Source organism: Kogia breviceps, chromosome 20, assembly GCF_026419965.1.
Source record: "Kogia breviceps isolate mKogBre1 chromosome 20, mKogBre1 haplotype 1, whole genome shotgun sequence".
NCBI lineage: Eukaryota > Metazoa > Chordata > Mammalia > Artiodactyla > Physeteridae > Kogia > Kogia breviceps.
The window spans coordinates 8,911,513-8,935,588 of NC_081329.1; the positions used below are offsets into that span (position 1 = coordinate 8,911,513).

A 24,076-nucleotide genomic window follows, 5' to 3' on the forward strand; every position below is an offset into this window, starting at 1 on the left:
GAAAAATAAAACAATATGAGCATTGTTCAGAGCACTGTTTGATTCAGACATATTTAATATACAGTCTGTAGTGGGATTGTTCACAGGAAATTATCATGCACAAAAACAAGCAGTTAGACTGGTGTCATATTTATAAAAATACACAGCTTAGTAAGAATAAACCAGAATAAAAATGGAAAAAGGACAAAAGAAATAATGCTTCACTGTCTGTGATAATCATTCTAATTCCACTTTTAATGGAACAAATGGTAATGAAGCTCCCACTAAAGCTCTTCGCCAGCATCACAGAGGCAAATCAGGAAGGGTCAGGACCTCTGCGAGCTCATAATCCAAGTGGACAGCGCCCTCAGGCCCTGGGCAGCCCTGCCTGAAGCTGACTTATTAATGGTTCCCACATCATTGCCCAGAGTGTCCTGGTTTGACTAGTTGTGTGGTCCCTGAATTGGTACTGAATTTCTCCGTGTTAGAGTCTGAATCAGTGAGCTCGCTCGGTCCCACATCTGTCCCCACCAGGAAGCTCAAGATGTGACTTGGAGACTCAGTCCTTACGTTCATGAGGAGCACATTTTTTAAGCCCAGTCTGCCACTCTGTGGTAGCTTTTTCACAGAATAAACACCAGGTCTACGTTTTATTGGAACTGAACCAACAGAATCTTCAAATGTATTGTTATCCAAATCACTGTTACAGCTAAGGAGCTGTATTTTTATTTATTTTGTTGTTTGCCTATGTTTTATCTAAGAATGGCCCAGTCCACAGGATCTCCTGGATCTAACTGTTTGGCTTACCTACCTGCTTAGGGGCTGGAAATGTTAGGAGCTCCCACTCTGCTTGTGCAGTTAGCTCCAGATGAAGAGATGACCTTTGACCACCTTCTAAGCGTATCCATAACAACTATGAAGTCAGCTGAGATAGTCGCCACTTCTTGAAGAGTTTGTGTTATTCTGACTCGAGGGTATTACACCATGTCCGTAGACAGAGCCCAGGTATCCAGGGGTGACGAGGACAGGAGACCTTAGTCTCACTTTGAAACTGTTAGCTTGGCCGTCACCCATCTTTGAGGAGGAATGACTATCAATGGTTATCCCTCAAGAAACAAGAAAGCAAAATTAAAATTCCATGTCTGGGGGTGCCCATATAACCCCCCTAACACAAGGACTGTGTAAAAGCTGGAGCCTATTGCTATTTTCTTGTTATGTGTATTTATTTTTTGACTTACTGCTTTAAAAATTAAGAAAAATGTTTATCACAGAAATTCATGAATCAAAAAGAAATCATCTTTGCATTTAAAATTTTAGACACACAGACCTAGAGAGCTACATTGGAATTTTGCTGTATTATAGATATCCAAAGAACATTGAATTCTGGCCTGTACCTCTTTTCTAACTGCTTAGTTCAGAGCTCTCGTAAGTTAGACCTGGGTCAAGCTGTGAAGTTGGCAGGCTGGTCTTTGATGACCTTCTATTTGTATTGATAATTGGGGATCTGCGTGGACTGATCATAAAATCATGGGAGTATTTATCCTTCAGGCTACACATTTCATCTGTATCATAGGAGACCACGGAGTGGACATCCTTATTCCATTCTGTGTTGGTGTAGACACTGGTCATCACTTAGAATGACCTAACTGTGAATTTTCTTGATAATATACTCACCAGTAAATGTCCAGCCTGCATTAAATAACTCATGTGACACTAACTGCCCCAGGGACAATGATTTCATGTGGACATTTTCACTTTGAGTGAGGCCTTCTTTCTGGCTTGATCCATGTATCTTGGCACTATCTCTCTTAGCCTACTAATCCAATTCCAGATTCTGGTCTACATGGCATGCCTTCACATACTTAAAAATAGCTATCATACGTCCTCTGAACCTTTTCTTCATGATTGGCAGCACTGCCCCATTCACATGTGTGCCATGTCGTGTGTTTGCTGCTCCTGTCTAACTGCATAGTCACAAGGCTTTTTCCAGGAAGAACATGTTTGAAATCACCTACTCTTGACCTTATTTATTTGTCACATTCACAAATAATATCCATATTGCTGACAGTAACATCCATAATCCTGTTGACTTCACAGGCTTGAGAAATGAAATGTCTCAATATGATTTCTTTTTCAAGGTAGAGGATTTCAACATGACTATAATTGTAGAATTGAAGGAAAGAGGAAAGAGGCTTTTCAGGGGGGTCAGGCAAAGGCTTAGAATCCACAGTAATAGTGAGAAAATACTACAGTATCAACAGTAAATCGGACAGAGCTGGGGGCACTCTGAGTGTCTTCAGCTGAGCATCCTCTGCCCAAGACAAACTCTGAGAATTCAGAGGAGACAGTTGACCGTGCGTATGAATATATATTTAACAGAGGAGAAAAAAGCAGACTTATTGACTTTATTCTTGAAAACTTGATGGGAGAAAAGAACACGGAAATAAAGCTTTCCCTTGGATGTTTGACACAGGTTTTCGTTTGTTTGTGTTTTAGGGGAGAGGGGTTTTCCCTTTCAATTAGGGGAACTTTTCAGATGGCTTCTGCCTACCTCATTAACGTCTTGGGTTTACTGCCAACCAAATCTCTACGTCTGAGACTCCATTATCCAGCTGCTGAAAAGCTAATGTTTGTTCCATTGGTTCTTCTTTATAGTCTAGTGAACCTTAGTAGCGGACAAGCCTAAAATAGTTCCGCCACCAGCATATTTTTAACAGACGCTAATAGAATAGAAGAGACGCGAAGACAGAGTGAGCCTTTCTGCTAGTCCGCCGTCAACGGCGTGTCGAGACTTCTGCGAGGAGGTGTGCTCAGACCTCAGTGCTATTTAACAGTTCTCACTAAAGCTGAGGTTTCAAAACACGGTCCAATTATCCTGAATGGCTACAAGTGGATCTTTAAATATCATAGCTCAGGGTGAAGTTCATACCATGTTTGAGAAAAGGCTTAATGAAAAGTTCATAACTAACTGTAAAAAATCTAAATCCGACTCAAATCCATTGACATTTGGTAGAGCAAACATGTTAACTGTGTCACTAAATGCATAAGATGTGACCCTGTAAGAGTTTAACAACCCTGCAAACTAAGAAGTCCTCACGGCTCCCTCAGCAACAATAGTGTTCTGATCGTGACATGCTCTAGAGCTGAACTTCCCACACTTTTGGTGAGCAGTGCCCCTAGAACACACATTTCCTGGCTGTGTCTGTCTGTCCATTTGAAATGGAGCCAGGATTATGTGTCTTGGAGTAAAATCAGCTTAATTCAAAAGACTGGTCTAAATGATAACATTTTCTTCACTTGAATTATCAGTAAACGTTCTCAGACTTTGGATTCTGTTCCCTGAATAGGTCCTGAGATGGGCTTCGCTGTTAGTGAACCGGGACCCAGCCCTGGTCAGGTGCAAGGCATTGCTTTAGGTGCTCCCACAGTCCTCTCTTTGAATCCGCTGCACAGCCCTACCTGGCAGGTGCTGGTATTAACCTTTAGGAGATGACCCAGGAGGACTGAGAGACTTCGAGAAGTTGGCCAGCGTCACCGAGCTAGGAACTGGCAAAGCTGAGCAGAACCTGGGTAGGCAGCCTGCAGCCAGAATCTGTGTTCTTAATCATGACTTTTCACTGCCTCGTATCAGTTTACTGTTAATAAGGGCTCAGTAATTTTTAGCCACGTGGCAGCTTTGCCCTGAGCCCTTTACACATAAGAACTCGGTACATCAGGAAGTCTTTATCACTCTTCTTAGAAGAGCTTTTCAAACACTTTCATTGTCACCTGTTAAAACACATTTCAGCCTCTGATGAGCAGTTGGCCTTGATGACGTTATGATTTCCAGCTCCCCTGAGATTCTGCTGATTTCTTTGTGCTCAAACGTGTGGATTTGGAAAGTGCAGGGAGTCAGGTGGTATAACAAATATCTGTGATGAAAGTGGCCATTGCATTCATCTCCCCAACGGGAGTAGCCGTGTGGGTGCAAGTGGTCACGGCCAGTCATTATGCTGGACACACGTGTGAACTGGGCACCTACATCTATAATCACTTAAGGTCTAGATTTTATTTTTTTTTTTAATTTTCAGAAAGTTTGCACATGTCCTGTATAGTCAGCATTTTTATGGAGTTCGTGATCCCAGCAACTTAGGCAAGTAAATGAAAGAAAAAACGAACTCAGTCCTTCTGCTGCAGTGGGCATCCCAGGTTTAATTCCTCACTGCTTTGTACCAGCTGCTGACTTTGGGAAAGACCACCCACATTTCTTAATTCCTGCTACACACACATAGGTGTCCGGTGACTATGATGTGATTCTTGTGATTGGTGTAGACCGAAAAGAGGACAGAAAGCCAACTCATTTGACTGATTTGCTCGTGTGTGAATATGTTTGTATACTGTGTATTTACTCAAGAAAAGTCTAGCTACCTGTGAGGATGAAAAAAAACAGCAGTGGGTAAAGGAAGGGATATTTTGGATTCCACCCTAAACTTTCAAGTTTTCATTTCAAGGATATAAGAGAAGAAAAATTAAGCGTCCTAGGTGGTGTGTCTATCTCACCCTTAGATGACACCCCTGCCCGTGTTCTTAATGAAAATGAAGACTGAAGATTTTGTCGTTTTTAAACAAAAGGGAAGTCTGCAGACCTGAAATAATATTCACTCTGTTTTTCTTTTCCTTCCAGTGATCTCGTGTGGAAGCCTGTCCTTTCCCCCAAATGGGAACAAGATTGGAACAATGACAGTTTATGGCGCCACAGCCATATTCACGTGTAACACAGGCTACACACTTGTGGGTTCTCACGTCAGAGAATGCTTGGCCAACGGGCTCTGGAGCGGCCCCGAGACTCGCTGTCTGGGTAAATTAATCCATCATTGGGCACTTGTTTAATTCAAATGAACCTTAAAAATAGAGGATAGCTGGGCAAAGCATGGCACTTCTTGCCATAAATGCTCTGACAGAGTGTCACTAAATCCTACCTGGGTTTTAAATGCTGCACTTTACAATATGACATCTTCTTTAAGTATCTAAAGGGATTTTTAAAAAATCTGAGCAATAAATGCAGGTCACATGTTGCCTTAAGTGACACAAAGACTATTTTATAGACTGCTAAGCATGTCACTACTCTCAAATGCCATCGTGATTTTAGAATGCACAAAAGTAAACTTCAAAATTATCATACATTTTATCTTTTTTAATTTTAAAAAAATTATGTTAATAAGTTAATGTGATATTAATGTCCATCAATATAAGGACAATGAATTATTTAAAATTGAAAGTGTGCGTAGTAACTTGGTCTTCTTTTTCCCAAGGATTAACATTTTCTGCCTGACAATTTTTTTAAAAATTGGACTGAAAAATTTTCCATGGAAAAATCTTCTGAATAAGTGTATGAAAATTGTTGGATAAGCAGCTTAAAGTGCAGTGATTTCTAATGCTCCTTTTAGATCTCCAAGTAATTTGCAAAATATGTAAACTGCCTTTAGTCCTTTAGAACTCTCTCTGTGATCTCAATAATTTTGTAATCACTCCAAAGCAGTAGAAGCTGGAAAGTTTAAGCTTCTGAACCTCTGTGGGCTAGGCTCGCTTTAGGAACTAAGCCAGGACCAGTCCATTTTAAATAGTAATAATCTGTTCTTTTCACTGGAGAGAATTTGAAGAAACACTCGGGAGAATTTGAGGATGAAAGTACAGTAGCAGTCCCAGAAAAATGCAACTGACGAAAGAAGGAAGTTTTCACGCTTCTCCATGAAATGACTTCCTTCAGGTTAATACAGGACTTAGATCAGTGCTGCCTGAACACTGTGTGTGTGTGTATATCCCTGTTGAGTGTAGTCACTGTAGCCTTCAGCCGAGTGCTTCTGGGATTTTCTGAGCTTTCCTAAGTGTTCTTGTGAGACTGGCCCCTGAGTAGCGCTCTCCTTAAGGCAGCTGCAGTTGGGGTAGGTTTTCTCCGTCAACTGCAGGGGAACTTGGTGCCTTTGAAGGGGATCAGGTGATCTAAGAAATTGCATCTCCCCTATGAATTGTAAGATGGAAAGTAATAGCAATTTACATTTGATTAGGACCTTATGGGATGAAGGTAGGGCAGTGGTAGCCTCAGGGGCTTTAAATGTCAAGTTTAGTTTATGTAACTGTTGAATCATGGGACCAGCTTGAGCCTTACTGATTGCAAATACACCTTTACCTGTTGTGTGGCATTCTTCTGACCGAAGGTTAGGACTTTGAAGTAGAAAGGACGAAATGCATATTGAATAGTTGGCTGGACGAGAAGCTCAAAGGCATGGCCTCAGTGGGATGCAATGTGGCTTAGACACTTTTTGCAAGAGGGAGTGCTCAGAAGGAATTTAAACTGAAAATAAAGAGGAAGAAAAATGTCCGGATTATAATGTATAAAACATTAGCATTGTAAAACTTGGACACGGCATATAAAGAATAATACAGTTGGAGAGGCATGAAGTATTTAAAAGAAAAAAGACACAATTAGAAAGGGGTGAGAAATGATGCATAGCCACGTTTATAAACCAATGAGTAAAGAATGTGTAATGAATTTAGTTTAAAGATTTTTAAAGTTTGTAAACATAGTCTCCCAGCTATCACTGAGACTCGAAGGGGTAAAATCCATAACATGAATGATGTTCAGTGGATTGCTGTGATTTGGGAAGGAGGTTTCCAGGTGTATGTTTCTCTCTCCACACTCTAGTCCTTTCCAAAACATTTGTTTAGCTCCTGGATGAGGGCATAACACTGCTAGCTGAAAGAGTGAGAATAAATATGTGATGACAGATTCAGGAAATCTTCAAATCGAATGGTAGGCCAAGTATATTTCATTAGACATAGGAAAATAATGGAAATAGTGTAAAATTTTACTCAAAGTAAAAAACAAAATAACTGTCAATGTACATGGTGAGGAGAAAATTATGAAATCATAGCACACACAGAAGGACTGGGTGTTGTGGAGAATGGAAGGCTCGTTTGTGCGAAGAGATGCCTCTGACACTGACACTGTTTGGTGACTAGTCTCCATCTCGTTCCGTGAGCCTGCGTGGGCCACATCTGGGGTGATGATTTCAGTTCCGTGAGATAGTTTACGTGGGCTCTTGAGGAATTGACGTGTGTATGTGGTGAAGGATCTGGTAACCATGACACTGGAGGAATGTTTGGAAAACTTGTGATCCTAAGTTTGGCTGAGAGAAAAGTGTTAGGTAGTAATTAATATCTATTTTCAAATATTTAAAATAGTGGGTGGGAAAAAGAAGAAAAGAAGAAGAAACAAAGATAAAATTAATTAAACACATCTGCCAAGGGCCAGGACCAGGATTGCTAATGACATTTGTGAAACAGCTCCATTCATTGGTTTGAAATGGCAGACGCTATGCACAGAAAAATGGTTTTCAGACCCAATATAAGAAATATTTTCCCTTGTTTATTTTTTAACATGTGGGATCTGTCCAGAAATGCAATGAAGACTTCCTATAGAAGGTGGTTGGCTAGCTGGCAGGTTTTTGTCTGAGGCTCCATTAGACTCTGAGCTTTATTGATTCTACACCCACCATGCTTTCTCCATCACAATGCAAAATACTTTGGCAAAAACATTTTTCAAGTTGTGGGTGAGGTATCTTGCTTATTTTTAGGGTTACTGGAACAAAAAATGCTTTTGCCTGAGATTTTCCTTCTATTTCATGTGGAGCAGGGATCGCTTATTTCTAGTTGTGGTACGATGGTTATTTCCAGTGGTTTCCGTCAGGGAAGAATACGCTGGATTCCTTGACGATCATTGCAGCGGAAATGGCCAAGCATACGCACAGACGCTGCCACAGTGAGTCTTGTTGCCCTGAGGCAGGTGGGATCTTAGTTCCCTGACCCGGGGTTGAACTGGTGTCCCTTGTGCTGCAAGGTAGATTCTTAACCATTGGACCACCAGGGAAGTTTCCCTGTTCCTCAGGTCTTTAGGGGCTAACACCCTGCGGCACTTTCAGTGTCAGACCTCCCCCGTCTCTTTTATGATTGTATCTTATTCTTCATTGAATCCCCAGCCCCAAGGACATTGCTGGCCCACAGCTAGTCAGCATTCAATCCTCGCCAATAAAGGAAAGCCACCTAGGAGACAGTGGATTTGGAAATGCTTTTAAAATGTAGAGGGCAACACAGGCCATTGTGAAGTTACTTTATTTCTATTCACTTCATCAAGCGTTTAAGGAGTGACTGATATGTGTTAGACACTCAACAGATGCCTGAACATAGTTGCAAAGATAGAGAAATGCTTTCTACATAGTGTGTCTGTAACAAAACTGGGGCTACATTTTAAAAAGTCACAAAGGACATATCCCAGTATTATCATAGGATAACAGAACCTTAAATTTGAAATAGAGCTCAGAGTACATTGAATTCAAATTCCACCTCATACAGTTTTTCCCTTCTACAACATTTCGACATGTTACTGTTGAAATTTTGGTTAAATACTGTAAGTGAAATATTCTGTATTTGTGACTAGCCCATAATTGGTCTAAGGCTTCGAATGTTTTAAAGAGGAACTCAGCTGAGGGCTGGAAAGTTATACGAGTGACAAACAGATTGTTCTCTACCAGCTTCAGATCCAGAAGTCACATCGTCCACATTTACTTAAAATGGGAAGTGGAGTTTGAGGAGAGGCTGTCAATTCTTCTTCCTTCAGGCACTGAGCTGAAAGGGAGTGTTTTTGAAAGACATCCCCGATTTTCTTTAGGTCTTTAAGGCCAGTTCCTCCCAGAACTGAAGTGACCACGTGTCAGAGAAGAGTTGCTGTTGGAAGTCCTTATTTCCACACAAGCCTGTCAGCCTTGCCATCTGGTTTCTGGAGTGTACAGATATCTCCTTGCCGTTAGGAGTGCTTATTTGCCAGGCTTTCAACAGAGAATGCAGCCCGGAAGCACGTGCTCCTACTGAAAACTTAGATGAAAAAAATAGGATTGAGGTTTAAAAGTGAGCCCAGGCAGCCGTGTTTGTCCAAGTCAAGGGTGAGGCTGTGCAGATCACCGAGAGGGATGGGGACTTTCTGTCGCAATGTACCCTTTGCAGCATCTCGGTTACGCTGAGCCCGGGTCCCTCCTTTCGGAGTGCTGGCCCGGTTCAGGGTACCCCCAAAGTGCTGGACGTTCTCTAGAGTAACAGCCAGGAATCAGGCGGCCCACACTCTCTTTGAGGATTGGAGTGTGTTATTTTGGTGTGTGCTTCTAGAAATTACATCATTTCCTTCTCCCATCGGAAGTGGCTGGATCCCTGCAGTAATAAGCCTGTGTGTGGTGGCTCTGGCTCCTTTCTTGTCTCGGGGATGCGAGCGGGGCTCCACGTCTCTACCCGACGGAGATCGCTGTGCAAAGCCCAGCCTCTGGGAAGGAGCCCGCATCCGTGTTCCGGGATAACAGCCTCAGAAGCTCTCCCTTCAACCCCCGGAGAACATTCAGCCTCCTCCCAGTTCACTGCTTGTTTCACGCCTGGTGCGGGGGGAGGCGATCTGGCTTGTGGGCAGAATCAGCTTTATTGATCTGGATCTGGCTGAGTGGAAAAGCTGCAGAGGCGACAAAAGATCAAGCGAATCGAGCACAACTTGACCCGACCTCTTACAAATGTTGGGGCAGAGATTCCGCTCAAAGAGGGACACCTATCACCGATCGGGTTTTCTCCCTCCGGCCTCGGCAAGGTCATCCTGCTGATAACAGATCGAGTTCAAACCTAGGATAACCCAATGCAGCTGCATTGCCTGACACAGAAATAGAGAGTACTGCTTTGAATTCTTCCAGAATGGCGGCATTAACCCTGAGTGTCATGTGACAGTAGTTTGGCCGTGCTCTCGGCTTTGGGGTTGCTGTACTCTGAGTAAAGCACTGGCAGCTGGGTGCTCTACTCGGAGGGTAGTGGCCAGGGGAAATCCACCCCAAAACGCTCTGCAGCCGCTCCAGCCTAAGGAGCGAGTTTTGGGGACAACTTAGGAACTCTCCTTGTCTATCCATCCTTTTCATGTCAGTTACTCCTAATGCTCCATAGTTGGTTGAGTTCACAAGATACTCTTTCCATGGACGTGAGTGCGGGGGGAGGGACAGAGAGGAGGATGGAAGGAGAGGAAGGAAAGAAAGTGGAAGGAGAGTGAAAGAGAAGAAGGGAATCACGCCTTTCCTAGTTTTCCCTGGACCACAGAGCACCTTCCTACTGTTACAGAGAAAAAATATTAATGGCGCTCCTTAAAGATAATGAGGCAGACTTCATTCAGGACCCTAGCGGTTGGTGTAGGGACCAGGGTGATGGGATTTCACAAAGATACGGCTCAACTCCAGATGCCATGTGGGCCAGTGGGGGTCACAGCCAAGGGGCAGGGAGGGGGCAGGGTGGGACATTCCTGAGAGGGAACCTCAGGGCTTGGAGGGGCTCTGGCTGAACCCACCTCCCAGTGGCGGGTGCGGTGAGAACCTGGGTCAGATGTTGAGGCTGGAGGGTTCTTGTAGGCTGACTTAGCAGGGTGCTTTGCTAAAGTTGGCTTTTACAAGGACTTTGTAAAAGTCCTGGGAGGAGTGTCAGGACCCGGATTAAAGCTTTGTCAGGCAAAGAAGCTTTGTCACCCCTCAGCCTTCAACTCACGAAGGACTGAAAATTCCTCTAGCTTCCTTCCCCACTTGGAAGCCCTCTGGTACTGAAGCTTATCTGACACCCCGTTGGCCAGCGACCTCCTTACATGTCAGAGTCCTCACATCAGTACTGTTTTCCTCCCCTTAAGTATTGATGTTCACCCCAGTTTCATTTGGGGGCCCTTTCCTTGCTGTACATACTTTTCACGGGCGAGTTCAGCCACCTGTTGGGTTCAGCCTCCATCTGTAATCTAGCTTTTCCTAAATCTCTGTCTGCAGGGTGTCCCTCCCCTGAGCTCTGGACTTCTGTGTTCAACTGAGGGTGCAACAGTTTCCCCTAGACATCAGTTCAAACATAACTCTAATGGACATTTTCTGAAATTGAACTTATTTTCTGATATCAGTCCTTCTTTTGGAATTTCACAGATAGTTCAGGAATCTAGTCTCTCACTGGAGATCCTTCCATCCTTTTCTTTGCTACCCACTTTCAATAGGGTTACAGAACTTATATTAATTCCAAGTGTCTCTTCCTTTCTTTTGACTTTTATTTGGAAATAGAATAAATAGATAAATAACATAAAATATCAATGAGAAAAATAAGTAAAAGAAATAAATGGAGAAACCATAACTGGGGAAAGACCTTTTAACAATTTTATATTTGAACTATTACTTATGTTACCCACAATTGTTGAGAAAAATTAATGAGTTGAAGAAAACTATCAAATAAAAAAAATATAACTGGAAAAAATTCCAATAATGTTTGCATTCAGTGCTGTCAGTCACTTGACAGTAAAGATAAACTAATTTTGATTGTAGTACTTTTATTATTTTAGATTTTTTTACTGGAGTATACTTGATTTACAATGGCGTGTTAATTTTTCCTGTACAGCACAGAGACCCTGTTATACACATACATATGTATCCCTTTGTGTATTCTTTTCCATTCTGGTTTATCCCAGGACGTTGAATGGAGTTCCCCGTGCCATACCGTAGGACTCTGTTGTTTCTCCACGCATGTGGTACTTTTATAGACGACAAGCTCTCCAGCGTGTTTTGTTGCTTTTGCTCGCTTTTCAGCTGGCCACTGCGGCTCCCCGGATCCCATCGTGAATGGCCACATCAGCGGCGACGGCTTCAGTTACAGGGACACCGTGGTTTATCAGTGCAACCCCGGTTTCCGGCTCGTGGGGACTTCCGTCCGGATATGCTTGCAAGACCACCAGTGGTCCGGACACACCCCAGTCTGTGTCCGTAAGTACAGCCTGTGAACTAACTCGGCGGGTGCTTCCCTTCGTGGTGTTTTCTTTTGTCATTGGGTCGTAACACAGACACGTTTAGGCTCAGAGAAAGGATGGAGAGCTGTCGGAAGAGAGAGACCGTGGGCGCTCCTCCCTTTCTGTCTCTGGTCCTCCTCCCGTTCCATGTCCTTGTGACGCCTCCTGCAGGCCCCCTCCGCATTGAATTTGCTCGGCAGCCCATCTCAGATGGGTCCCAGGATGAGGGATGTCAGGCATGCATTCCGCCAACGTTGTCCCAGGACGACAAGGTGGAAACGGCATCCCACCAGAGGAGGATAGAGGCGCTGGGTCCGAGTCTGCAGGTTGGCTCTGCAGGGGCCCCACGGTAGCCACCCCCCCCCAAGCTTCTGTGTTGTTTTGTGTTCTTGTCATTGCTTCGTCAAGAACGCAGAGAGTTTGTACGCAGCCCTCCCTTTGATAAAGAGGTGAGATTGTGTGTAACCATTGTCCTCAAACTTTATAACTTGAGAGACGAATGCTGACTCCTACTTTTAGAAGAAATTGTACCCTTACGCAAATTTCCTTTTAAACTAATTTTTTTCCCTTATATGTTCTTTATTTTCCTAAACAAAGGAATTGTTGATGTAAGTTTAGGACAGTGACAGGTGTTCTCTGTGATGGTGCTGTGCTAACTGTACACAGTTCAAGGGTGAAAGCTTTACTTGGAAGAAAAAATAGTTGACAAGATAAATGAGAAGGAAAACACCAGTTTTACAACTGTGATGTGTTTCTTCTGAAAGGGCCAGTGAAGGATACGTTCATGATTTGCATTGCTGTTATTGTGGGCATGACATAATGAGGGTTGGCTGTGTTCCAAAGGACCATACAGTAGGGAATGCCAAAGAAAACATGATTTGAGCATGTCCTCTTATTTTTGCTAATTTCATGACGTTTAAATTGACATTGGATGAATTTATACATACACAATTTAAATTATCATCCAAGTCCCTATAATGTTTCAAGATGAGAGTTCCACAAAATTAGTTGGTGTGTTCTAAGGGGAAAATATTCAGAACTCATGATTAATACAAAAATTCAGCATCTCTTGTTTTTCACTGCTTTATTTGAAAATTACCTGATATTCTATCATGATGTAAGAGATAATAATTATGATGATGAAGCAAGTATATTTGCCAGGTGCTAGTTATTTTCCACGATTATAATAAAAACCTGTGGGTTCAGCCCATGATTCTTTCTCTCAACATTCCCTTCCAAATATAAACACAATCTGTAACGTATCTGATTAGCTGTCAGCCCCTTCGTTCATACATTTAACCTACCTGTACGTGTATTAATAAAGAATGCCGAGGGAGAGTGATGGCGTGTTAATGTGGACCCGTCTTCCTCCACAGCCATCACCTGTGGCCACCCAGGGAACCCCGCCCACGGCTTCACTAACGGCAGCGAGTTCAACCTAAATGATGTCGTGAACTTCACCTGCAACACCGGCTACGTGTTGCAGGGCGCGTCTCGAGCCCAGTGCAGGAGCAGCGGCCAGTGGAGCAGCCCTCCGCCCACCTGCCGAGGTAGGAGAGCCTCCGGGGTTTTGGGGGGCTGGGTCATACCCAGGGCGCCTGTCTGCGCGCACAGAGGGCGAAGCTTCCCCTCCAGGGACAGGGCTCCTGCAGGCGCCTCCTGTTGTGGTGGGAAAACATTTCTGAGTGGAACGCGCAAATCGCTCCATGGCCTCTTTCTTGCTAATTGGCCAGATAGTCAAAAACCCCTGGGATTCTCTACTTCAAAGACTACTCGTCTTCCGTTTGTCTTTCTCTCATTTGTGTACTCATTTATTTCTGCCACATATATTCCACATCTTTGGTCCCTAAGCTTCTAGCCTTATCGAGGTATCTGAGAAGTTCTTATTGCTTTTAAATCTCAAGTTTTAGAAATTCACTTCTTTAAAAATCGACAGGGCTTCCCTGGTGGCGCAGTGGTTGAGAGTCCGCCTGCCGATGCAGGGGACACCGGTTCGTGCCCCGGTCCGGGAAGATCCCACATGCCGCGGAGCGGCTGGGCCCGTGAGCCATGGCCGCTGAGCCTGCGCGTCCGGAGCCTGTGCTCCGCAACGGGAGGGGCCGCGGCGGTGAGAGGCCCGCGTACCGCAAAAAAAAAAAAAAAAAAAAAAAAAATCGACACATAGATCTGGACTAACACCTAAATTTCCAAGGGAATGCTGCTTTGTAGTTTTTGTATTTCTAGATGTTTGAGCCCATGCCGTCTAAGGTTTTGCTTTAAATACTTTCCCTTAAAACATCTTCAGATATTTTCCATTAAAACATCTCCCTTGGGCTTCCCTGGTGGCGCAGTGGTTGAGAATCTGCCTGCCGATGCAGGGAACGTGGGTTCGTGCCCCGGTCCGGGAAGATCCCACATGCTGCGGAGCAGCTGGGCCCATGAGCCATGGCCGCTGAGCCTGCGCGTCCGGAGCCTGTGCTCCGCAGCGGGAGTGGCCACAACAGTGAGAGGCCCGCGTACAGCAAAAAAAAAAAAAAAAAAAAAAAAAAAAAAAAATCATCTCTCTTACTGAAGATGCATGCATGTCCTTCCACGTGAAGGTGAAGTTTTTTGTTGTTTTGTTTTGGGTTTTTTGGTAATAATACGTTATTACAGGCAGACACTTAAGGAGGTCCCTTGCTCTGACAACCGCCCACCCTCCCACTGGGCTCCAAGGGAGCTGTGTTCAACCGCAGCCATAGCAGAGTGGGAATCCGGGCAAGTTTGAAATAGCAGTTATGCGAGACTGGCTGTCGAGTCTGGCACGCGTCTATAGCAGAGTGCTTGGCTTAAGCTCAAAGACAAAGTAAAGCCTCCTAACTCCACTTCGCTCTAAAACTCCCTTTTCAATGTTGGAAAGTCTTGCTGTGAAGAGCAGAGACCCCAGGTTCCCTGTTCTAACTGTCCCCAGAAAGCAGGCTTCGGGTGTGTCCTGTTTCGGGGGGGTGGAGTATCTCACAGAGACGCCCCTGGTTTCTGGTTGCAAAGCTGCTGCTGGTCTCCTGACAGCGTGGGGCTCTGGTCAGCTTGGACATTGACAAGTTCCTCTTGTAGGTTATATATTATCATGATAATTGGACTAGTCAGGGCCGTGGAACGGGGTGACCGGGGTTAGGGGACATCTTGGGATGCGTGAGCCAGGGCCGGAAGCTGGCTTCTAAGTGACCTCCGGCCCCTCTGCCTTCCTCTGGGGCCACCTCGGCCAACCCTGAGCGCTAACGGCAAACCCTGAGCGCTAACCGAGCATCGTGATGCAGGTGGCCGTGATGAGCGGGGTGAGCCGCCCAGCCTCACCCTCACCTCTCACGGGGAAGTGTGGCGCCCACGTGTCTGCCAGGAGCCCCGGGCACGTGGCCAGCAGTGGGAAGGCTGAGCTGTGGTGTCCGCCACCGGGTAAGGCGGCTGCGAAGATGTAGGAAAAGACTAAACACCTTTAATCAGACTGTTTCCTCTGTCCTCTACAACGAGGAAAAAACAGCACAACCGAAAGGACGGTTACAAATGAAGGCCCTTAAATTTGGGGTCAGTTTATCTTCACACAGGGTTATGGCCTAACTGTGCCTTTGATGCCTTAGGTGTATGAGAACCATCTGTATCCATTCCCCCCTAAACCCTTCTACTCAACTTAATTTAATATTTGTTAAGCACCTACTGTGTTCCGAATGCTGTGCTGCACACTGTCAGTACAGAGATGGGTGCAATACTTCATACCTTTAAGTAGATACCAATCCGGGGGCTAATTAGCGGGGAGAAGGTCCCCACAGCTGCTGAGACTGTCCACTGGACACCGTACATTCTGGCTAAATGAAAGATTGAGTAAGTTCAAAACAGCAGGCTTTTAATTATCAGAACCTTTTTTGTTTCTGTACTTCATTTTCCTCTAACTTATGCCAAAAAGAGAGAGAGAAGAAATTAAATGCCTATCATGTATTAATGGTTTTTGGTGTTTTACAGTAGGTACTAGGTCCTTTAGATATCTGGCGCACAGTTTAAAGAATGCTAGAATGTGTTTTAAAGTCTTCAGTATTGATTTTGACTTTTCTTACCTTCCTCCCTTTTCTTGAAAAATAGGAATGGACTTATCTTTTTAGTAGACGTTATTTTTTAGAACAGTTTAGGTTCATGGCAAAGTTGGGCTGCGGGTACAGAGATTTCCCATAAAGCCCCTGCCCCCACCCATGCACAGCCCCGCCTCACCCCCCAACGTCACCACCCCCACCAGGTGGTGCATTTGTTATCACTGATGAACCTGAATGGACACGTCATGTCACCCAGGGTCCGCAGGTGACATTACGGTTCACCCTTGGTGTTAGACGCTCTGTACGTTTGGACAGGTGTACAATGGATGACACGTATCCACCCCTGCCATATCCTGCGGAGTGTTCTCACGGCCCTAAAGTTTCTCTGAGCCCCACGTACCCGCCCCTCCTCCTGGCCCCCAGCCCCGGGCAACCCCCGATCGTTGTCCTGTCTCCATCGTTTAGCCTCTTCCACAGGGTCATACGGTTGGAATCGCACAGTATAGAACCATTTCAGATTGGCGTCTTTCATTTAGTAAATGCATGTGAGTTTCCCCTCTGCTTTTGAATGGTTTGATAGCTCATTTCTTTTCAGGGGTGAATAATATTCCATCGTCTCGATGGACCACAGATTCTCCGTTCACATCCTGAGGGACACCGGGTTGCTTCCAAGTTTTGGCAACTATGAAAAAAACTGCTATATGCATTCCTGTGCAGGGTTTTGTGTGGATATAAGTTGTTAACTCCTTTGGGTAAACGTTAAGGAGCATGATCGCTGGGTTGTATGGTAAGAGTATGTTTATTTTTGTAAGAAACCCAAACTGTCTCCCAAAGTGGCTGCACCGTCCTGCAGCCCCACGAGCAGTGATGAGAGTTCCCGTTGCTCCACATCCTCACCAGCGTTTGCTGTTGTCAGTGCTCTGGATTTTGGCCCTTCTAATAGGTGTGTGGTGGAATCTCATTATTGTTTTAACTTGCGTTTTCCTGACGACATGTGATGTGGAGCGTCTTTTCACGGGATGCTTTGCCGTCAGTGGGGCTTAGTTGCTAAGGTGTCAGTGCTCTGGATTTTGGCCCTTCTAATACGTGTGTAGTGGAATCTCATTATTGTTTTAATTTGCGTTTTCCTGACGACATGTGATGTGGAGCGTCTTTTCACGGGATTCTTTGCCGTCAGTGGGTCTTAGTTGCGAAGGTGTCAGTTAAGGTTTTTGACCCTTTTTAGTTGGGTTGTTTGTCTTCTTATTGTTGAGTTTTAAGAGTTTTTTAAAAATATTTCCGATTACTGTCCTTTATCAGTTATGTCTTTTCTAATATTTTCTCTTAACCTGTGGCTTGTCTTCTCATTTTCTCGACACTGCCTTTGGAAGAGCAGAACTTTAAAATTCGTACTTCATTTTAGAAGCTGACACTTCAGAAACGTCTGATGAAGGAGGAGATGACTGACAAACAGTCGTCCGAGTGCTGAGGGGATTGGAAATCACCCCCTCATCTCCCTCCTGCTCATGTTTCTGTTATTTTCTATTGCTCTGTTTCGCTTCATTTATGAACTAAGAGATACAATCTAGTGCGCAGAATTTACATGCATATTATTCGACCAGGAAAAGCATGAATTCAAAGAGGTCAGACTGATAACTATGGTGAAGCGTCAGAAAAAAATGGCGCAAAACTCAAAAAGTTAAAGTTAACAAAAATAGCTACTCTATTCGTAAAACTTCCAGGGATTCTTCAAGGTGTGTCCTGCAGTGTGGCCTGATTCTTATCTTATGTGGTTCCTTGAATAAACCCCCAGATGGTTCAGGGTGTTGTGTCTCTTGTCAGCATCCTGTTGTGCTTGATTTCTTCTCCCAAATACTTGATTGTGATTCTCAGATGTCTAATCTGCGGAGGTCAATGAGTTGTGGAATCCTGAGTTAATGATGCGCAAGAGAAACCCCGCCAGGACTTTGGAATGAACTCCCAGTAAATCTGTGCTGAAGTGAGGCTGACTTAGACACAGATTCCCACAGAGTCTCTCCACCCTGGACTCACCTTCTGTCCTCAGACTCGGCCCTTCCCAGGGAAAAGCTCTGGCCGTGGCGGCTGTGCTTGTGATGAATCAGAAGCCTCCAATCCAGGAAGCGACTCACCCCTGGTTCTATCTTTACAAACAGGATCAGGAAAGTAAATAAACAAAGAAGGGATCCTTTTTGCTAATAGTAATATCCTTCTGGAATAAATAAGTTATATGGATGTAGATTTCATAAGAAGGAATGAAAACAAATGCCTTCACATTTATTTTAAGAATCAGATTATGCCTACTGTTCCAGAGGCCCCCGTTTCTATAGAAGAGTGTTCTGCGTCTTTGTCTCCTAAATTCAAATATGTGTCAACATGAGCTTAAAAGTTCAGTCAGTTCAAGGAGAAATAAATGAGGTATACCAAGTCTGGCAGTTTTAGGATGAGTCACTTAATACTCTCTTTCCTTGTGTAATATATGATATATGTACATATGATATCAACATTTCTCATTCTCTCCAGCTGAGGAAATTCCATTCTCTGTCAGGTTTTAACACCTGAACATCAAGGCCAAGTCTCAGCGCTTGGCGTGTTGAGGGGTGATACTAAGGTGAGGGGAGACTTCCACAATGAGCCTCTCACCAGTTTCTCTCTGATGCTCTGCCCTTCTGGACATCGTGTCTCCAACTGAAAAAGTAAAATAGTTCCAACAGGTGTGACCTGGTCTGACTTACCTTCACACCATCAACTTTACTGGTCATTTCAGGCACCACAAGATGAGTTAAGTCATTTGACCCCTCCTTCGGCTTTGCTGACAGCTCACATCTGTCCGTCATATGAAGTCTCAGTCCACCAGATTCCAGATAGGAATTGTGCACAAAACAGGAGAAAGAGCAGAGACGGGCGAGCAGTGCGTGTGGACGGACTGGGTGCTGTGAGCTGTCGAGGCGGCAGCCTGCCCTCCGTGTGGTAACGCACACTCACGTGCACCGAGGATGCGGAATGTCTCAGAGTTCTCTCTGTCGTGGACAAAGAAGTTAAAATCTTCCTGCCTTATTTTTTTTTCCCCAAGCTGGTAGATACAGCTGAATCTCCTAGGGGAACCAATAAAATAAAGAGGAAGGGATATAATAGACGTTTCTGACTGAAATTGTGCAGGACTAAATGCTGTGGGACTAATTCCACAGGATGGGACTGAGAAGAGCGTGGGCAGGTTTAGTGTTTGTAGACACACCTCTTCCAACAGGAAGAGCAGTTTGGTTTCCGTCTTGGAGCTCATGGAATCTAACTTTGTCAAGCATTTTTATTGCCTGGCTTTGTAAGGGTGCTGAACTAAGTGAAAGGATGGGGAGGAGCCTGGGACTCAGCACTCCTTCCAGGTAAAATTCCAACGCGACGTAAAATCCCAGAGCGGCGGTCAGTGTCGCCGGGGATGAGGGTGTCCGTGGCTCCCGCACCCCGTGCCGCGGGGAAGAGAGGCCCCCAAGGAGAATTCCGCTTCGAGCTTTCAGAGCGCTTGGGCGTGAACCTCGTGAATTCTGAGCAGCTCTCCTCCCGACGTGGTGGGGCTCAGAGAGCCCTGCTCTCCTCGGCCGGCAAAGGGGGGACGCAGGCGGACCTCACCGTTACGGGAGCGATAACTAGTTCTCTTTTCTTTCTCTTCTTGCTTCCAGCCCTTCTTGACCCCAAACACAGAATGGCACTTGCTTTGCACACTTGGTCTTTCTCACCCGCCCCACGATCAGGCTGCTTTCAGGAAAGCTGGGCCTGAATATAAAACTATGAGTTAAAGAAAGGAGGAGCCTGGTGGGGCGTGCGGAGTCCCGGGGCGCGTGAGGCACGGGCCAGGCGCCCTGGTGCAGGACGGCTCGGCACCTCCACGTGGGTCACCTAAGCTGTGTCCTTTCCTCTCACTGCAGAGGCTGCTGTGGTTTGGGGACCGTCCTCTAAGCGCGATGTAAGCGCAAGCTCGACACCGTAGCGTCTTTGGCCTTCGGGCCAAGGCAACACCTTCCTGCTTTTTTTTTTTTTTTTTTTTTTTTGCGGTACGCGGGCCTCTCACTGCTGTGGCCTCTCCCGTTGCGGAGCACAGGCTCCGGACGCGCAGGCTCAGCGGCCACGGTTCACCGGCCCAGCCGCTCCGCGGCACGTGGGATCTTCCCGGACCGGGGCACGAACCCGCGTGCCCTGCATTGGCAGGCGGACTCTCAACCACTGCACAACCAGGGAAGCCCACACCTTCCTGCTTTTGAAGGTCAGACACAAGGCAGCTGTTTCTGTCTCCTGGGCTTGACATGCAACTCCAAGTGCCCAATGGGCCGACGCAGGCGTTTTTCAGGTCATAAAAATAGTCGTGCAAGTCAGTGACACTTTTTCCAAATAGCTAATGCCTGCTATTGATGGTGGGTTTGGTGACAATTTTATTGCAGGCGCAATGCACTATGGAGCCTTAAAAATATCGGCCGGGGCTCCGTAAACATGTTTGCTTGACTCGAAAGAACTTGTCTTTCTTCTGTCAACTCAGGATTGGTTTAAGAAGGATAGGATATTATCCTGCAGCACTGAAAGGTACCCTTGTCCGCCTCTGATCCGCCCACCCCGTCATCCTGGGGACAGAGAGAAACCAAGGTGCAGTCGGGCAGGGTTTGCCTTTGGCCGCTGGGCCACCGAGTGCAGTGGCTGCCTGGGAGCTCGTCACGCTACCGGCTTCTGAGCCAGAAATGCCTGGAGAGAGCGTGGCTCCCCAGCAGCTGCCCGTTCAGCAGTGGGCGGGTCAGAGAGAGAGAATCGGGGCTCTTTCTTTCCTCTGCACCTGCGAAAGCACGTGGCTGGTTCCCTCCCAGACGCCAGCCGGCACTCAGGCTCAGGGAGTGTCATTCAGACGAGCCAGGCACATCCCACTGTCGCGGCCGGAGCTGTTTCTACAGGGGAAGGAGCTTAAATCAGAGGCTGCCTTAATTTACACTTCTATTAAGTGTTGATGGAGGAGTTGTCGTTTTTGTCTGCTTTAGACACACAACAGAAATTACTCGGGCACATGTTGAAGCATTGGTGCGTGTCAGGGCGGGGTGGTGATCAGTGACTGTGTCCCAGGCTATCCTGAAGTATCACAGTCGCATACAAATATGTAGACTAACTTCAGCCGTTTCTGTTTTAACATTTTCATAACATAAAAACCTAATCAGGGAAACGAATTTTAGACCTTACATGAAGAAGCCTATTATTAGGAAACAGTTAAAGGCTGTCGGCCTCATGTTGTTCAAGGTGCTATAGCAGCCGATATATTGCTTGACGTTTTTGAAGCATAACGGCCCAAAGCAGGACGTGGAATTCGTCGAGGGTACAGAATTTCACAAGCTTTGGCTGTCATGCTGTCGTCTTCGCAACTTCCTGAGACCACGAGGAGGGGCAGCCTTCGCCGCCCGTCTGTCTGTTTTATTTATACGCGCAGAGCTGCATTTGAGTAACGTGCCCCGTGCTTCCCTCTGCAGTGGTGAACTGCTCCGACCCAGGCTTTGTGGAAAATGCTGTTCGTCACGAGCAACAGAACTCCCCCGAGAGCTTTGAATACGGAATGAGTGTCGTGTATCACTGCAAGAAGGGATTTTACTTGTTGGGATCTTCTGCCTTAACCTGTATGGCAAATGGCTTATGGGATCGCTCTTTGCCCAGGTGTTTGGGTAAGTGAGGGTCCTTTTGGCCACAGAGCCGTGTAAGAACACCACCAACAGAACACGGGTTTTTTCAAGTATTCAAAATGGTACTGATCTTTAATTCTCTCTACCCCCCGCCCCCACCACAAATTGTATTATTATGACAACTTCAGAGGGTGGCCAGAAATCCCCAAACGCGGCTCACGCTCGTTTCTCGGGGAGAGCGGGGCGGGGGCGCCGGCGTGCTCGCCACGCGGGCCCGGAGGGAGGCGGCCTCGGCCTGGCGCGCGGGCTCCGCCCGGACGGGCGCCTCTGCGTCTGCTCGCACCGCCCGTCCCCCGCCTCGGGCCAGCAGGGAGGCTGCTCCGCCGGTTCGGACGGGCCAGCGGCCTCCAGACGGCGCCGCTGTCAACACCCCGAATCTCTCGACAGCGTGCATCCGTCTGGACCAGGTTCAGAAATAGTGGCGAGAGGCTCTAAACGGAGTCTCCTTCTACTGACCGAGTATCTGTGGCCGGAAGGGTGGCGCTCTCTGCGGGGCCTAATCTGGGTCTCGTCGGCGCTCGTGGTACAGTCTGATGTGAACGTGATAAAAGAGACAGTGTCCTGGCCGTAACTTCCTCCCGACCCGTAGGTTTAAACCAGAGGAGGGCGGAGTGCCGTGGAGAACGGGGTGCTCAGGGCAGGCAAATGATGGGTCGCCGCCACGGCTCCCCTCGAAACCCGACTAACAGGACATTTTAGACCATACAGGTTCACAAGGACACTTTCTTTTTCACCCAAAGAGTTATAGTATTACTTTCTTTCACTTGAAAAATCATATTGTCCTTTAGCTCAGAGAGAATGGTCTTGTTAAAACATAGTCTGAAAATGAAGGAAAAGGAGTCACTCTCCTTGGCCTTTTAAAAATCAGTCAGAAACAAAACAAAACAATCCTGATCTTTTTAGTATTCATTTTGTGTGGGTACAGTAAATAGGAAATGACAATCACATTATAAATTGAACTTACTGAAAAAAGTGATAATCCATTTTACCTGTGACAATTACGGCGTCTTCAGAGTGGATTTTGGTGCTGGAGACTTTTTTCCCCGCAAGTCAGGGTCCCACAAAGCCCTTTCATCTACCCGGAAACCTGTCTCAAATTCTAACTGTAGCAAAACAGCGAATTTCTACAGAGAAAGAGAGCGATGGCTTTCAAAAACAAACGTACACGCCACATGACAAAGCACATCTGTAAGTGTATTTCAGTCCTCGTCAGGCTTTATGTTGTCTGGTTTTCTGTGCCTTCACACACGGAGATTTTTCAGAGAAATTCGTTTCGTTTTGTCTGCTTTTCTCCCCGAAGATTTCTCTTGCTTCTTGCCTGGTGTCTGTGAGGCTTGTACTGGTTGGTGCAATGATGCCGGCGGCTCCGACCTCCAGGAGCCAGGTTTTAACGGATCTCATTTTCCAAGGGCGACTCCCCACCGCTGCGGTCATTAGCCGCTGGAATTACCCTGAATTGGGGACACGCGCTCGCGCAGGAGCGTTCTGTTTCCGCACGCTCTGCAGCAGCTACCCTCCATCTCTGTTTTTGCCGTTATACTATTCCACTGATTGCTTTCTCGTTCATTTCCCCTGGAACTGATCATTTACCAGCAATTGCACTGATGCAGCTCTAGTTAGCTTCTTTTCAGGACTCCGCAGATAAACTCCTCTTGTCCCTTGAGTGGATGTCAGTGTAAGACAGTCTCAGGGGAGGGCTTATGTGACTCGGGACGGGTGATGCTTCCAACCTTTCAGACCTGCCCCTCTGGCTGGCATCACTTTGGGGCTGTCAGTGGCCGAATGCGGCCCCTCGAGGGTCTTAAACCAGCAGAGCCTTTGAATACTCTTTGGCCTCATCAGCCCAGTTAGCTGTTGGTACGTGGTATAAAATTTGCCCATGGCTAACCCTAATTTTGGACTTTATAGAAAGGGATAGATGTCTCTACTGTCCTATGGTAATCTGGATTCTTGAATTTTCCTCCTTGAGGGATAATTATGATTAGATGATGGGCCTGATTTGGTATAATTATAAAGAAATGAGTGGACTACTTGCGGAAAATATTAATCAGTAATTTATTATTATTATTTTTTTTTACTTAGACATTTTAGATTGCCACCTATTCAAAGAAAAATTGTTAGATGGTCTCTCTAGACATGGGAACTGGAAGAGGAAGCAGATTTGACCAAGTTTTGTCCCCAAGCAAAGCATGATTGTCATACTAATTGCAGAAATAATGGAAATAGTTTTGGTGAATCTATGTTAGTTTCTAACATTTTGTGTAACACTGCTTATTTAGGATACAGTTAAGGGCAAATGGAAAAAAATTAGATAGAGTGACTTTCTTTTTTGAGAACATAAATATCAATTTCTACCTTAAGCAAAGCTATCTTAACCTAATAAAAAACAAACAAAAACTTCATTGACGGACCCCTTCGTGGACTTCAGTAACGTGACTATTCAGGGTAGAGGGAGGGTCATCTGGAAGTTGGCATTTCTTACCCATAGGGCATTGCAGCGATGTGCAGTGTAT

At 45.7% G+C, this 24,076-nt stretch overlaps 1 protein-coding gene across 4 annotated transcripts in view; it reads left to right on the forward strand.

Annotated features, from left to right (window-relative positions):
* The window catches only part of CSMD1 (CUB and Sushi multiple domains 1), a 1,661,506-nt gene that overhangs the window by 1,603,773 nt on the left and 33,657 nt on the right, over positions 1-24,076 (forward strand). For all 4 annotated transcript variants that reach the window (XM_067022449.1, XM_067022447.1, XM_067022448.1 and 1 more), the window contains exons 52-55: positions 4,643-4,816; positions 11,634-11,807; positions 13,207-13,380; positions 21,357-21,545. In XM_067022449.1, coding sequence (XP_066878550.1) covers positions 4,643-4,816; positions 11,634-11,807; positions 13,207-13,380; positions 21,357-21,545 — 711 coding nt within the window. The remainder of the gene's footprint in view (positions 1-4,642; positions 4,817-11,633; positions 11,808-13,206; positions 13,381-21,356; positions 21,546-24,076) is intronic.